General features: G+C 41.1%; 1 protein-coding gene across 1 annotated transcript in view; it reads right to left on the bottom strand.

Annotated features, from left to right (window-relative positions):
• The window catches only part of ELOVL2 (ELOVL fatty acid elongase 2), an 88,668-nt gene extending 78,826 nt beyond the window's left edge, over positions 1–9,842 (bottom strand). Inside the window, exon 1 of the mRNA XM_066268396.1 lies at positions 9,569–9,842. Coding sequence (XP_066124493.1) covers positions 9,569–9,571 — 3 coding nt within the window. The 5' untranslated portion in view covers positions 9,572–9,842. The remainder of the gene's footprint in view (positions 1–9,568) is intronic.
• Between the last annotated feature and the right edge of the window lie 3,954 nt (positions 9,843–13,796).

Below are 13,796 nucleotides of genomic sequence, written 5' to 3'. Positions count from 1 at the left end.
AATAGTGAAACCAGTGTGGCTGCTTTGTGCTGGTGAGTTGGAAGCAGACTTCAGGCAGTAAATCTCAAAAAAGCTGACACGTGCCATTTCTTTTTAGGAGTCTGAATAGAAGAAGGCCAAGGGGAAGCTGATAATGCCTTCCTTGAAAATACAAAGGAAGGACAATTTTCCAGCCTATGGGTCCGGGAAGGATGTGAAATAGTCTCCAGGTGCCACTCTGACTCGGGAAAGTTCAACCAACTGAATATTTTTCTGACAGCCCAAAACACCTTTCTCCTTACATATAACTTCACCACTAATATTAAAAGTCAAGAAATCTGCTTTCCAAAAATCAAGGGAGCCGCCACCTTCAAGAGTGTCAATCTTCCCTGTAACAATGAAAGAAAAGGCTCTAGAATGGGGACCGAGAAGGTCAAAGCGTAGGCTTCCTCTTTCTTCCCAAGCCTTGGACAACACGCACAGACCTCCCAAAGGCAGAGAACAGTCAGTTAATCAGAACTGTATTTTCAGGAAAATAAAAAATGGTCTATTTTTTTTTTTTGTATTATGGATACCTTCTGATTTCTTCTTCAAAGGTTTGAGTTAATTTTTAATCTAACCCCTCAGTGTAACAGTCAATAAACTTTGACCCTGCCAAAAAATTAAGTCCTCCCTCCAGTAGTCATCATATCTGTTAAACTCGAAGATTCTATCAAACAAATTCTGTTTAACCATATAGAAAAATAAATTTAAGGTTTAGAAATAAACCCAAATGATGAAACAAAAATCTATGCACAAAGCTACCACTGGTCTCTCTGGTCAATGTCTTACTACTGCAGTCATTCCATTCAAAAACAGTGAAGTGACTACTTCACTTCCCTTGTAAATTACTTAATTGTCTACTTATGGGCATTCCTCTATTTATTATATTAGTTATATATATATATATATGTTCATGATCATCTCCATTTAAAATAATACTTTCCCTTGCATGCTCCATTTTCTGAATATATGAAATGACTTAAGTGTTATATATTTAATGCTTAAATGTATATATATATTTATTCACCTATCTATTCTTAAAATCCATAAGAAAAACACTACATGGGAGGTAATTCTGATTTTTCCATTCTCATTTATAACACTATGGAAAATGCTATTGTTTTCATTAAATTTACAAGAGAAGAGAACATTTATCCAGGCTCATGGATAAGGTTATATGAAATAGTAGAAGAGAAGATATTTTTGGAATCAGAAGATTTATACCTAGTTTTGCTAACTCTAGTATGTGACCTTGGGTAAATTATCTTCTTTGAAACTCAATTTTCTCACCTGTAAAGTAGGTATATTGATACAAGACTTGCCTCTCTGAAAAGTATTCTGTGAGGCGGGCTTGAGGGGAGGTCAGAGAAGGTATTCAGAATAAACAGTGACAGCAGGAGATCTGATGTGGGGTGTGAATGCACAGTGCAGCGTACAGATGATATGTTATAGAACGATACACCTGAAACCTATGAAACTTTATTAATCAATGTCACCCCAATCAATTTGATTTAAAAAATAAAGTTTTTTTGTGAGGTGTCAAAAGATAATGAGTATAAAAATGTACAGAAGAACATTTATCTGATTAATAAATATAAAATATTACTATACTAGTATATTTAAGTGATAACACTGAAAGCCAAAAATCACAACAAACAATGCAAAAAGAAATAATTATTCAGTAAATTCATGAATCATAGTTTTGTTTAAATTACTATTAAGATAAAAATTCATTATTTCAGTAACAACTTAATGCTATAATCACAAATTTCACTATAAAAAACAACAACATAGCCCTGGCCAGATAGCTCAGTTGATTAAAGTGTCATCCTGAAATGCAAGGCTGAGGGTGGATTTGATCCCTGGTCAAGGCACACACAGAAACAGATTTATGTTTCCGTCTCTCTTTCCTCTCTCTCTAAAATCAATAATTTAAATTTTTTAATTAAAATAAACAATAATGTCATAACCTGGTCCCTTCCACAGATATGATTGTGAAGTGTAAATATGTAAGGTCTACCGGAAAGTTCTGTCCATTTTTGGAATAAAACAAAATACAGATTTTTCTTACCATCAATAAACTTTATTAAATAATATAATTGCCACTATTATCAATGATTTCTTGCCAGCGTGAGGGCAATTTGTATATCCATTTTTGAAAAACGTTTTATCTTTTGATGCGAAAAATTGAACCAGTGCTTGTTTGATATCTTCTTCATTTTTGAATTTTTTGCCCTTCAAAAAATTCTGTAAGGACAAAAGCAAGTGATAGTCGGAGGGTGCTAAGCTAAGTCCGGGGAATATGGTGGATGAGACAGAATTTCCCAGCCTAGTTCTGCAATTTTTTGACGAGTCCGCAAAGCAGCATGTGGCCTGGCATTATCATGATGCAGTATGATGTTCTTCCTATTGAACATCGCCAGCCTCTTTTCTTGCACTGCTGTCTTTAAATTATGCAGTTGCTGACAATACTTCTCTGAATTGAGCTTTTCATTCTGTTTTTTTGTTTTTGTTTTTTTTTTTTCCTTTTTTTTTTTTTTTTTCATTTTTCTGAAGCTGGAAACAGGGAGAGACAGTCAGACAGACTCCCGCATGCGCCCGACCGGGATCCACCTGGCACGCCCACCAGGGGCGATGCTCTGCCCACCAGGGGGCGATGCTCTGCCCATCCTGGGCGTCGCCATGTTGCGACCAGAGCCACTCTAGCGCCTGGGGCAGAGGCCACAGAGCCATCCCCAGCGCCTGGGCCATCTTTGCTCCAATGGAGCCTTGGCTGCGGAAGGGGAAGAGAGAGACAGAGAGGAAAGCGCGGCGGAGGGGTGGAGAAGCAAATGGGCGCTTCTCCTGTGTGCCCTGGCCGGAATCGAACCCGGGTCCTCCGCACGCTAGGCCGACGCTCTACCGCTGAGCCAACCGGCCAGGGCCTTCATTCCGTTTTAAAAGCTCATAATGTATTGGTCCTCGAATGTCCCACCATATACACAACATTTTCTTATTCAGAGTCAAATTTGGTTTAGAGGTGGAAGGGCTAGGTTTTCTGAGTTCACAATATGTCCTTTTCCTTATGATGTTTTCGTACCATCTTCTGCATGTCCTATCAGACACTGTACCTTCACCAAACACTTTCAATAAATTTCTACATGCTTCTGTAGCATTTCTTCCTTGTTGAAATTCGTAAAAATTACAGTGGCGTAAATGAACTTTATCAGTAGCCATGGGTACACTATCGCTTCCCACATAAGACCAACGTGAATCAACTTTGTTTTAGTTAATTTGCTATGTCAGTATGTATACATTAAGTGATAAAAATAGAGAGGCACACATGCGCCAAATAAACATGTTTACGTGTTGAAACTTGTTGTGATAGAAACGGACAGAACTTTCCGGTAGACCTTATAATTATAGGATTACATACACGTTATCACTAATTTTCAGGTTACACAGCCCTATATGCCTTGATGAAGCAGCTACAGTATTGAAATGTGCATAAACTGAATTGTGATCATTTTAGATGCATCAAAAAGATATTGTTCTTTGAAGGAACTATACTGTGGATACGTTTGCAAAGCAGATATTCACTTTCCAATCCATCCTTTCTGAATGGTAAATGGGATGTGAAGAAAAAAAACACTGCCCTGGGAACCAGCCTTTACTTTATCAACAATCCTTTAACATTTACTGTATGTCAGGCATTTGCCTACAGATACATCATTCAGCAACGCAAACAAAAATCTCTGTCCTCATGAAGTTGGCATTCCAGTAAGAAGGGACAAACAAAATCACCTAATGTAAATTATTAGAAGATTCCAAGTACTTTGTAAATGAGTAAATATTTAGATTATGAGTATTATTGGAAAAAAAAGAACGGTTTAAGATTTGGTATGTATGAATATGTAAGGACAAGTTCCAGTTTTAAGTAGAGTGGCTACTTAAGTAGCCACTTTAAGTAGAACTAATTAAAGACATCCATAGAGCTCTCTGAGAGAAATACCAATCAGAAGGAACAGCCAGAGTGATGGTTAATCCTGTTTGATTCTGACAAAATGATCTTGTGAAAACTACCCCATTTTGCAGGTGAGTAAAGAGTGTCTCAGAGTGACTTCGGGGAATGGAGCTAGTCAATAATAAAGCCAGCACCAGGAACCAGATTTTCTTCTTGATCCAGTGCTACACTTTTGTTTTATGCTTCTGTTTACCAGGCATGGAGAAAGTGCTCTGCTTCCCATAAGGCACCCAGCAAATGTAAAATGTCATCATTGTTGTGGCTGTTGCTATTATTATTCTCAATTAGGTCCTCTGTTGTTTCTTGAAAGGTAGATAAAGGTCAAGTAATAATCTCATTTCCCCTTCCTATGGCTTATTTTTCTCCTTCTGTTAGGCTTCTTTTTTTGGTGGATCATTTTATATATCAGATTATCAGTCAGAGTAATTATAAGGTCTACCGGAAAGTTCTGTCCGTTTCTATCACTACAAGTTTCGACATGTAAGCCCATGTTTATTTGGCACATGTGTGCCTCTCTATTTTTATCACTTAATGTATACATACTGATGTAACAAATTAACTAAAATAAAGTTGATTCACGTTAGTCTTATGTGTGAAGCAATAGTGTACCCATGGCTACTTATAAAGTTCATTTACGCCACTGTAATTTTTACGAATTTCAACAAGGAAGAAATGCTACAGAAGCATGTCTGTGGCATCCACCATATTCCCCAGACTTAGCACCCTCCGACTATCACTTGTTTTTGTCCTTACAAAATTTTTTTTTTTTTTTTGCATTTTTCTGAAGCTGGAAACAGGGAGAGACAGTCAGACAGACTCCCGCATGCGCCCGACCAGGATCCACCCGGCACGCCCACCAGGGGGCGACGCTCTGCCCACCAGGGGGCGATGCTCTGCCCATCCTGGGTGTCGCCATGTTGCGACCCTCCTGGGTGTCGCCATGTTGCGACCAGAGCCACTCTAGCGTCTGGGGCAGAGGCCACAGAGCCATCCCCAGCGCCCGGGCCATCTTTGCTCCAATGGAGCCTTGGCTGCGGGAGGGGAAGAGAGAGACAGAGAGGAAGGCGCGGCGGAGGGGTGGAGAAGCAAATGGGCGCTACTCCTATGTGCCCTGGCCGGGAATCGAACCCGGGTCCTCAGCACGCTAGGCCGACGCTCTACCGCTGAGCCAACCGGCCAGGGCCTACAAAATTTTTTGAAGGGCAAAAAATTCAAAAATGAAGAAGATATCAAGCAAGTACTAGTTCAATTTTTCACATCAAAAGATAAAACATTTTTCAAAAATGGATATACAAATTGCCCTCACACTGGCAAGAAATCATTAATAATCATGGCAATTATATTACTTAATAAAGTTTATTGACGGTAAGAAAAATTTGTATTTTGTTTTATTCCAAAAACGGACAGAACTTTCCGGTAGACCTTATATATTTCCTTGGCTATCTGGTAAAGAAAAGGTGTTCAGCATAGAAATTAGCTATAAAATAGAAAGCACTCATGACAACATGAGAAAGATCTGAAGAAAGAACGGAGAGAACACAGAACCCAGTAATTCAGAGGGAGAGATCTACAGGTCTCAAGAAGGGAAGGGGAACAATCTTTGAACAGATTAGGTCTACAGCCCAACAGTGTTAAATTACTACCTGAAGACAATGAATCTGGCCTGGAAGAAATAACGAACTTAAAAGTAAAAAAGTTAAAAACAGACAGACCGCAAAAGATGAAACCTGTAGAAAAGGTGAAAATTGTAGAAAGAGAGCTGGAGAGGAGAAGAGATTTAAAGATATTTTCAAGTAAAAATATAATAATATTATAAACAATATAGATGAAAAAAAGAATCAGATTTCAGACACCGTAGACTTGAGAGCTGGTGGAATTACTAACAGCAAAAGGAACAGAGAGGAGACTGTGAAAGATGAGCTTTTCGTAGGTTTAAGGTGGCAGTGAGTTCTCACAAGTGGAACAGGTCTAACAGAGAAGAGGTAAATTTGAATGATGTGTATTATCTAGAGCTGTTTTGTGGAGTACAGTAGCCCCTCACCACATGCAGCTATCGAGCATTTGAAATTGTGGCTTGCTTGAACTGAATGTGCTGTAAGTATAAATAGCCACCAGATATTGAAGATTTCATATAAAAAATAACCATAAAATATCTCACTAACATTTCTACATTGGTTACATGTCAAAATAATATTTGTATGGTTTGAGTTAAATAAATTGTTAAAATTAATTTTACTTGTCTCTTTTTATTTTTTAATGTGACTACTAAAAAATTAAAAATCACTATGTGGCTTGGATTATGTTTCTACTGGACACTGCTGATACAGATACGGTATTAGGATCACATGAGGGGAAGAGAACGATGAAGGGAATCACAGTTATCATTCTGAGGTGTCGCAACTGAAAACAGACATGGGAGAAAAAGAGCACGTCATCATCATGGTTAATATTCACTTAGCACTCTAATAACTACGGTTATTTTAAGTGTTATCACCTTATTTGTTTCTCCAACAACCTCAGGAAATATCAGTCTTCTTTTACAAAAGAAAAAACTAAGGCCTAAAGAAGTTAATCTACCCAAGGTCACAATTAAACGTTGGCATTGGGATTCAAACCCATGTATGACCGCAAATCTCAAGCTCTAAAGTGCCACATCATCAATTCTGGACAATTTATACTCTGTAATTATTAAATTGTTAGATTTTGAAATGGTTATACAATTTATTAGAATGGTTCATTGTCAGAGTCAGTCCTAATTCGATTAATGAAAAATACAAAAGAGTAAATATGTAACTTTAGTATTAGATGAGATACCAATGTAAGCATATTTTCACCATGCCTGGCCTAACTAAGAGTTAACAGGGCAACTTCTTGACCTTTATCAATGTCTACTCCTAAAAATCCAAACCCGTCAAGTTAGATGGTACAACCCTGAACAACAGGGCACTTTTTTCTGAATATAACTAGATATATGTCATGGAGGCACTTACATTTTAAACAGCCTCTTTCAAACTATAAAAGCACTTGAGCCTTCCAAACTGTTACTTAAATATTTTGGAGAGAATTGGATTAAATTACAATCTATTGTTGAAGAACTAAAAATTAAGATCACCCAACCAGATAATTTGAAAATGAATTTCATACTCCTTGAAAATGCAACTGTTTCAAGGAATAGAAAGAAAAAAATGGCTTGCTATTTTGACTAGAATCATAACATAGCAAAATCTCCTACAAATATAAATTGGGATAAAAAAATAAGGTGTTTTTTATTTATGTTTGTTTGGTTGGCTTTCATTTCAAATACAAACTTATTTCCTTTCCTTTTTACCTTTAATTTCCCCCTACCTGAACTAGACAGTAATCATAGAACTGCTGAACTTGTACAGTGATGACTATTACATTATTTTAAGAAACTTGCCCACATAAATTTTATCAAGCATTGGCTCAAATGATATAAAAACTACTTCCTCAGGACTGGCATTAATTATGGAAATGATAAAATAAAAGGGAATTTTGAGGGAAGAATTGTTTTAGAATTAGACTAATTAGTAGAGACATCATGAGACTGTTTATGTTGGATGTAAATCCAAAGAGGTGTGTCTCTCTCAACTGACACATTAATGTATTAATTTAACCCCAGACCTGCCCTGCCTTTTTAAAAATAGTGAGATGGCTTGGATTTGCTTATATTTATAAAAATAGCTCCTCTGGCCTGATCTGTGGTGGCTCAGTGGATAAAGTGACAAACTGTAATGCTGACGTTGTGGGTTCAAAACTCCGGGCTTGCCTGATCAAAGAATATGTGAGAAGCAACATACTAAAAGTTGGTGCTTTAGAATCTTTTTTAAAAATAGCTCCTCTGAAGACCCAAAGTTACTGAGAAATGTTTACCTAATGGGGAAGTATCACAATTATATGGGGTAGAGCTTGCCCTTTATTTTGGTTCTTTCAGGTTAATTCCCACAACTCTTCAATCCAAGGCATTATCCTTGGACTTGTTCCCTTACTCACTGAAATTCATAATTTGACACAAAGGTTTAGACCTAGGAGAGAGTAGTTAGCCCTAAAAATGCTTTGTTCACTCATGAGTCAAGGTGTCAAGAGCATGAAGTTGATAGACCCAGACAAAATAGATGGCCCAATGCTCTTATCATTGAGGGCCACTAAGTTGACTCCCTTCTTTCCAACTTCTCAAATTTCACTAGTGATTCTCATTATTACAATTGTCAGTTGGGTAGATAATCCTTATAGCTCCATTGCTGCTTCCCATTTGCACATTAATATAACATATGCTGCTTTACTGGGTTAATTTTTTAAAAATATTAAGCACTTACTATGTGCAAGGCACTACTGATACAGTAGTGGACAAAATGACAAAAATCTCAGCCCATTCCAGTGGGGAACTCATTCAAGTAAACAAGATAAACAAAATCAATAGTAGGTTAAATATTAGATGTTGAAGAAAAAAATTAAGCAGGCACGGGGAACTGTGGTGAGTGGGGGGGGAAAGACTGGAATTTTAGATCAAGTGACCAGAAAAAGGCTTCGCATTTAATCAGATAGTGTGCACCTGAAAGGGTAGCACGGACAAATTCTCGGATTGATTAGTGTCAACTGGAGAGGGGAAAGGGCAGGAGATTAGTATATTTTAACCAGCCTTGAAGTGGAGAGGAAACCAGATGGGAGGGAGGAAAGGAGCAAAGATAAAATATGGACCACTGAAGCCAAATGTGGGCTCCACATTTTGCCAACGACTGGCTGGTCCTTTGAGCATGGCGCAACACACTCTGCTGCCTAAACCTTGAGGCAGGTCATGGGACAAGGTGAGGCACAACCCTCCACTACCTCTCTACTATTCCTACCTTGTTCCCCAGGAACAGGACGAGTCCAGTACTGGACTAGGAAACTGGGAGCGTAGCTGTTGAAGGAACACACCAGCGGCCCCTCCAGCCCGGTACACAAATGGAAAGCTAGCCCCCGACACCACTCTGCAGACCCAGAGAGGTGCAGACCGGCACACAGACACACCCCCAGGACTGCAGGCACGGAGCCGAGACGAGACTTGAATTCAACAGTTTAGAGCCCAAACCCCAGAATTTCCCGAAAGCAGGGTCGGTCCCGCGCGAGGGAAACGCCGTTCCCCACGCCAGGCGGGGGTTGGGGAACGGGTGCTGGGGAAGGAGCGGTGGGCGGCGGGCCGGCATGGCTGCCGCGGGGGAGCGGGCGGTTTCGTCGGGCATCCCCGGCGCCGTGCATCCACCAGGGGGTTGGACGCGAGTGGGCGCCTCGAGGGACCGGGCCGGGACTGCGGACCCGGACAAACTGCCCGAGACCCGGCGTCCCCAGCCCGGCCCGCGCGTCCCCGATCCAAACGTTCACCACCCCCGCCCCAAGCCCGCGCGGGCCGGGCCCCCGACAGAGACGGGTTCCAGCGGTCGAACCCGCAGCTCCGCACCGCCGCCCGCTCGGCCCCTTCCCGCCAGCGCGTCCGTCCAGCAGAGAAAGAAAGAGAGAGCGGCAGTCGCGGCGCGCAGCCCCACTCACCATGATCCACCGCGGCTGCGGCGCAGCGACCCCCGCAGCCGGCGATGCGCTGTCCAGGGTAGCTAGCGTCCCTCTGCCCGCGCTCCCGGGCGCCCGCGCTACTTACCCCCACCCACACCCACGTCCAGCGCACGCACGCCGCCCGCCCGACCGCGCCACCGCCCCCTCGGGCTCGCGCCACTTCAGCTCGGCGCTCGGATTCTCAGGGCCGTTTCGGGCGCCCGCCGCTCTCCGCCCCCTCCCCTAGCGGGGGCCTCATCCACGGCGTCGCGAGGAGGGCTGATGAGGAGGGACGAGGCAGGCGAGGTGGCGCTCGGTGCGGCCTCGCACGCCCCCTCTCGGTCATCTGGCTTCTCCCGTGCGATCGCCGCGCCCCCTGCCGGGAGGGCGGTGATTTGCAGGCCCAGAGGTTGCCAGCTGCGTGTGAGGACTCAAAGTTCGCAGTTTAGGCGAGGACCACCCCCTTACCACCTACTTTTGTCCCCGACCACCTGGGAGGCTGCGATGGCTGTGGGAGCAGTAGGAAGGATGGAGATGTAGATGACCAGGGTACTGGTCCTTCTGTTAGTTGGACTCCCTGGCTTTCAAGCACACATTAGAGAAAGAATGGCTCTTGCTCCTTCACGCAGGTTTGCGGGATATAGGTGGTTTAGAAATACAAATCAGGCTGATTCCTTTAGGGACGAGGTCAGGAGTGAATCAGTCTGAGCAGATCCCATTTCTTTCTTTTTTTTTTTAATTCATTTTTAAAGAGGAGAGAGAGAGAGAGAAAAACAGAGAGAGAGAAGGGGGTAGGAGCTGGAAGCATCAACTCCCATATGTGCCTTGACCAGGCAAGCCCAGGGTTTTGAACCGGCAACCTCAGCATTTCCAGGTCAACGCTTTATCCATTGCACCACCACAGGTCAGGCCAGATCCCATTTCTTGCAACTACGCTACCTCCAGAGGATCTTATTCCAGGAACTAATCCCACCAAATGGTTATTTTAACACTTACTTGTGAACAGAAAGTATGAGACCTTAAATCCTGGGCTTTAAATTAATGTATTAGTATTTATTAGTATTAGTATCAGTATTAGTGTTATGTTGCCCAAGGTAAAAGATTTCGGGAAAGCAGTGTTACATAACCTTTCCTCTCTTTTACCATTAAGAATGTGTACTTGCTTTTTTGTGTGGCCAATATGGTAAACTGAAATACAAGCAAAGTAAAAACATTTATCGGCTGTGGTAACATCACAGCTCACAGGGGAACCTGCAGTATAAACTGAGTATTCCACCCTTGAAGTGCATACGTATTTGTAGTTTTGTAAAGCAGCAGAGTGAATAAACAAAGTTGCCAGATCTAAGTCTTGTCATATAATCACCTAATATTTCGAGTTTTTGTAGTTAACAATGCTAAACATCAGGTACAAAGGCATTTGCTTATAAAGAGTGGCTAATGTTAGACCATAGTTAGGTATTTGTTAACCAAGTTCATAAAATATCACTATTAGTGGGCTCAGGAGTAAGTCCTTCCTCCCACTGGCTATGTAATATTGGAATAGTTATATAACCTCTCTGTACTCTAGTTACCTGATCTATATAACATGGGAATAAAAATGGCAATTATAGCCTGACCAGGCGGTGGCGCAGTGGCTAGAGCGTTGGACTGGAATGCAGAAGGACCCAGGTTCGAGACCCTGAGGTTGCCAGCTTGAGCGCGGGCTCATCTGGTTTGAGCAAAAAAGCTCACCAGCCTTGACCCAAGGTCACTGGCTCGAGCAAGGAGTTACTTGGTCTGCTGAATGCCTACCGTCAAGACACATATGAGAAAGTAATCAAGAAACTACTAAGGTGTCGCAAGGAAAAACTGATGATTGATGCTTCTCATCTCTCTCCATTCCTGTCTGTCTATCCCTCTCTCTGACTCTCTCTGTCCCTGTAAAAAAAAAAAAAAAAAAGGCAATTGTTAGGATTAAAATAATATTCATAAAACACTAGAAAAATGGTACAAAAGTACTAGTTATTGATGTTGTTGTCCTGATACCTGTGGAAATCAGAAAATGATATTCTGTTTAATGCTGGCATGTTTTTATAAAAGTATCAATATGGCCAAAACTAAATATACAATTTGATGCCATTTCATTAACTTTTTTCACCCAACAATATTCGAATGTGTCCTGTGCCAGGTATTGTTATAAGACCTGGGGATACAATGATAAATGTACAAACATGGCCCCTGTCATCAGAATCTATGATGATCTGTTTTATGACATCTAGAGATTGGAAGGAAATTTACACAAATATTCACCAAATATTAACTGTTTTTCTTCCCCAATGGCAGTGTTTCGGAATGATATTTTCCTTTTATTTTTCTCATATTCCAGATTTTTTTAAACTTTTTTTTTTAATGTGAGAGACAGGAAAGCAGAAACAGATTCCTGGCTGCACTCCAACCGGGATCCACCCAGCAATGCCCCTACCAGGTGATGCTCTGCTGATCTGGCCTCTGTTCAGTTGCTCAGCCACTGAGCTATTTTAGTACCTGAGGCGAGGCCATGGAGCCATCCTTGGCATCCAGGACCAACTTTAGTCAAACCATTCAAGCCATGGCTTCAGGAGAAGAGAGAGACCGAGGGGGGGGGGAGAATGGAGAAGCAGATGGGCACTTCTCCTGTGTACCCTGACTGGAATCAAACTCAGGACTTCCACACCCCGGGTTGACACTCTACTGCTGAACCAATAGGCCAGGGCCCCAAATTCTCTAGATATTGAGCTAGAAAAATACAAGAGCTAAATTTCACTGCATTGTTACTCTGATGTAGTACAATGTGAATTCTTAATCTAGATCAGTATTTTTCAACAGCAGGTCCGCAGACTGGTCAGCCAGGAATTTTGTGCCAGTGGGCGAAAGAGTTAACTACTCTGATGTTGTATGAAGATTATAGACCTACTTAGTTGAATTCACTTATGCTGATGATGATCTCTGCCTTAGCAGTCCTTGAAATAATTTTCCTATTTTCACCGGTCCCCTAGTATAAAAAGGTTGAAAACCACTAATCTAGATAGAGATCCTCATGCATTGTTGTATATAAATTGCCCTGTGACACCTAAGACCCATCCAGGCAGTCTCAGGTGCAGACCAGGAATACAAATTTTTAGCACATATCACAAATGATGCTGATAAAGGCACATAAGCCCCTAGACCACATTTTGAGAAACCAAGTATATCATCTACTTAGGGAAAGCTTTAGTCTCTTTTATAACAACATTGGGGCGGGGTGGGGATGAAAGTATGACAATCAGCCTCTAAGCATTCTGCTGTTTTCTTGCAGGAACTGTAGCTTTGATGTCATCTATATATGGCAAAGCATACCAGGTTAACATGTGGAAGGAACTCTTGAGCTTTGAATTGTCCCTGTATTTCCCCCTATAGTTTACCGTTCTAATCGTTATTTTACATTTATCTAAAAACACATATCAACCCACAGGGCCAGAGGAAGTCTAAAATGTCACCTATATCTTTATATGTTTCTTAAAGCATGGCTTTTCTTGTCACTACAATAAAAAATAAAAGAGACGGAAAAAGGAAGTGGTTCTACCTCTATAAACACAGAACTGGGATGGTACCTTGACATTCTAAACAGATACAACATGAATTCCCATTCATCCATAAAAATATTTTAATATGCCATCAACATTATTTTATAATATTTTCTTTATTATTTGTTCTCTGGCATGGGTTACACAAAAGCTGGACTTTGCCTGTGTTTCTTAGTTGTATGGCAAACCGGCACTGAGCATGCATATCAGTTAAAGTGTCACAATAACAGAAGTATAGCTCAATTATGGCTTAGAAATAGAGATCAACCTCCCTTGTTTTTATGTACATATTTAGTATTTTACAGGGGAAGAAAGTTTATCTCAGAGAAGTTAGAGATGACCAACAACTAACAGGTCATAACTCTGAGTTATGATCTCCTGACCCCTGGTTCAGTGTTTTCAATGTCACTACTGCCTCTTTAGCCCTCTAAAAACAGACTCGGGAAGTCAAATCTTTTCCTTGGCCATATACTTTGCCTTTGTGTAAGGAAAGCTCTGTACCTATGAGTTTAGAAATGAAAAATTATAAGATCCTGAATAATAAAGACAGACAAGGTCACACCAACATAACTTAGGTTATCTTCAACAAATTTAGTTCATCTTTTACTCAAAATTATCAGGGCTCAGAATTTCTGCCATATAAGTTA

The sequence above is a fragment of the Saccopteryx bilineata genome, chromosome 3 (genome assembly GCF_036850765.1).
Source record: "Saccopteryx bilineata isolate mSacBil1 chromosome 3, mSacBil1_pri_phased_curated, whole genome shotgun sequence".
NCBI classification, from domain to species: Eukaryota; Metazoa; Chordata; class Mammalia; order Chiroptera; family Emballonuridae; genus Saccopteryx; species Saccopteryx bilineata.
The sequence above is the reverse complement of the archived record's forward strand: the minus strand, read 5'-3'. Positions and strand labels throughout refer to the sequence as shown.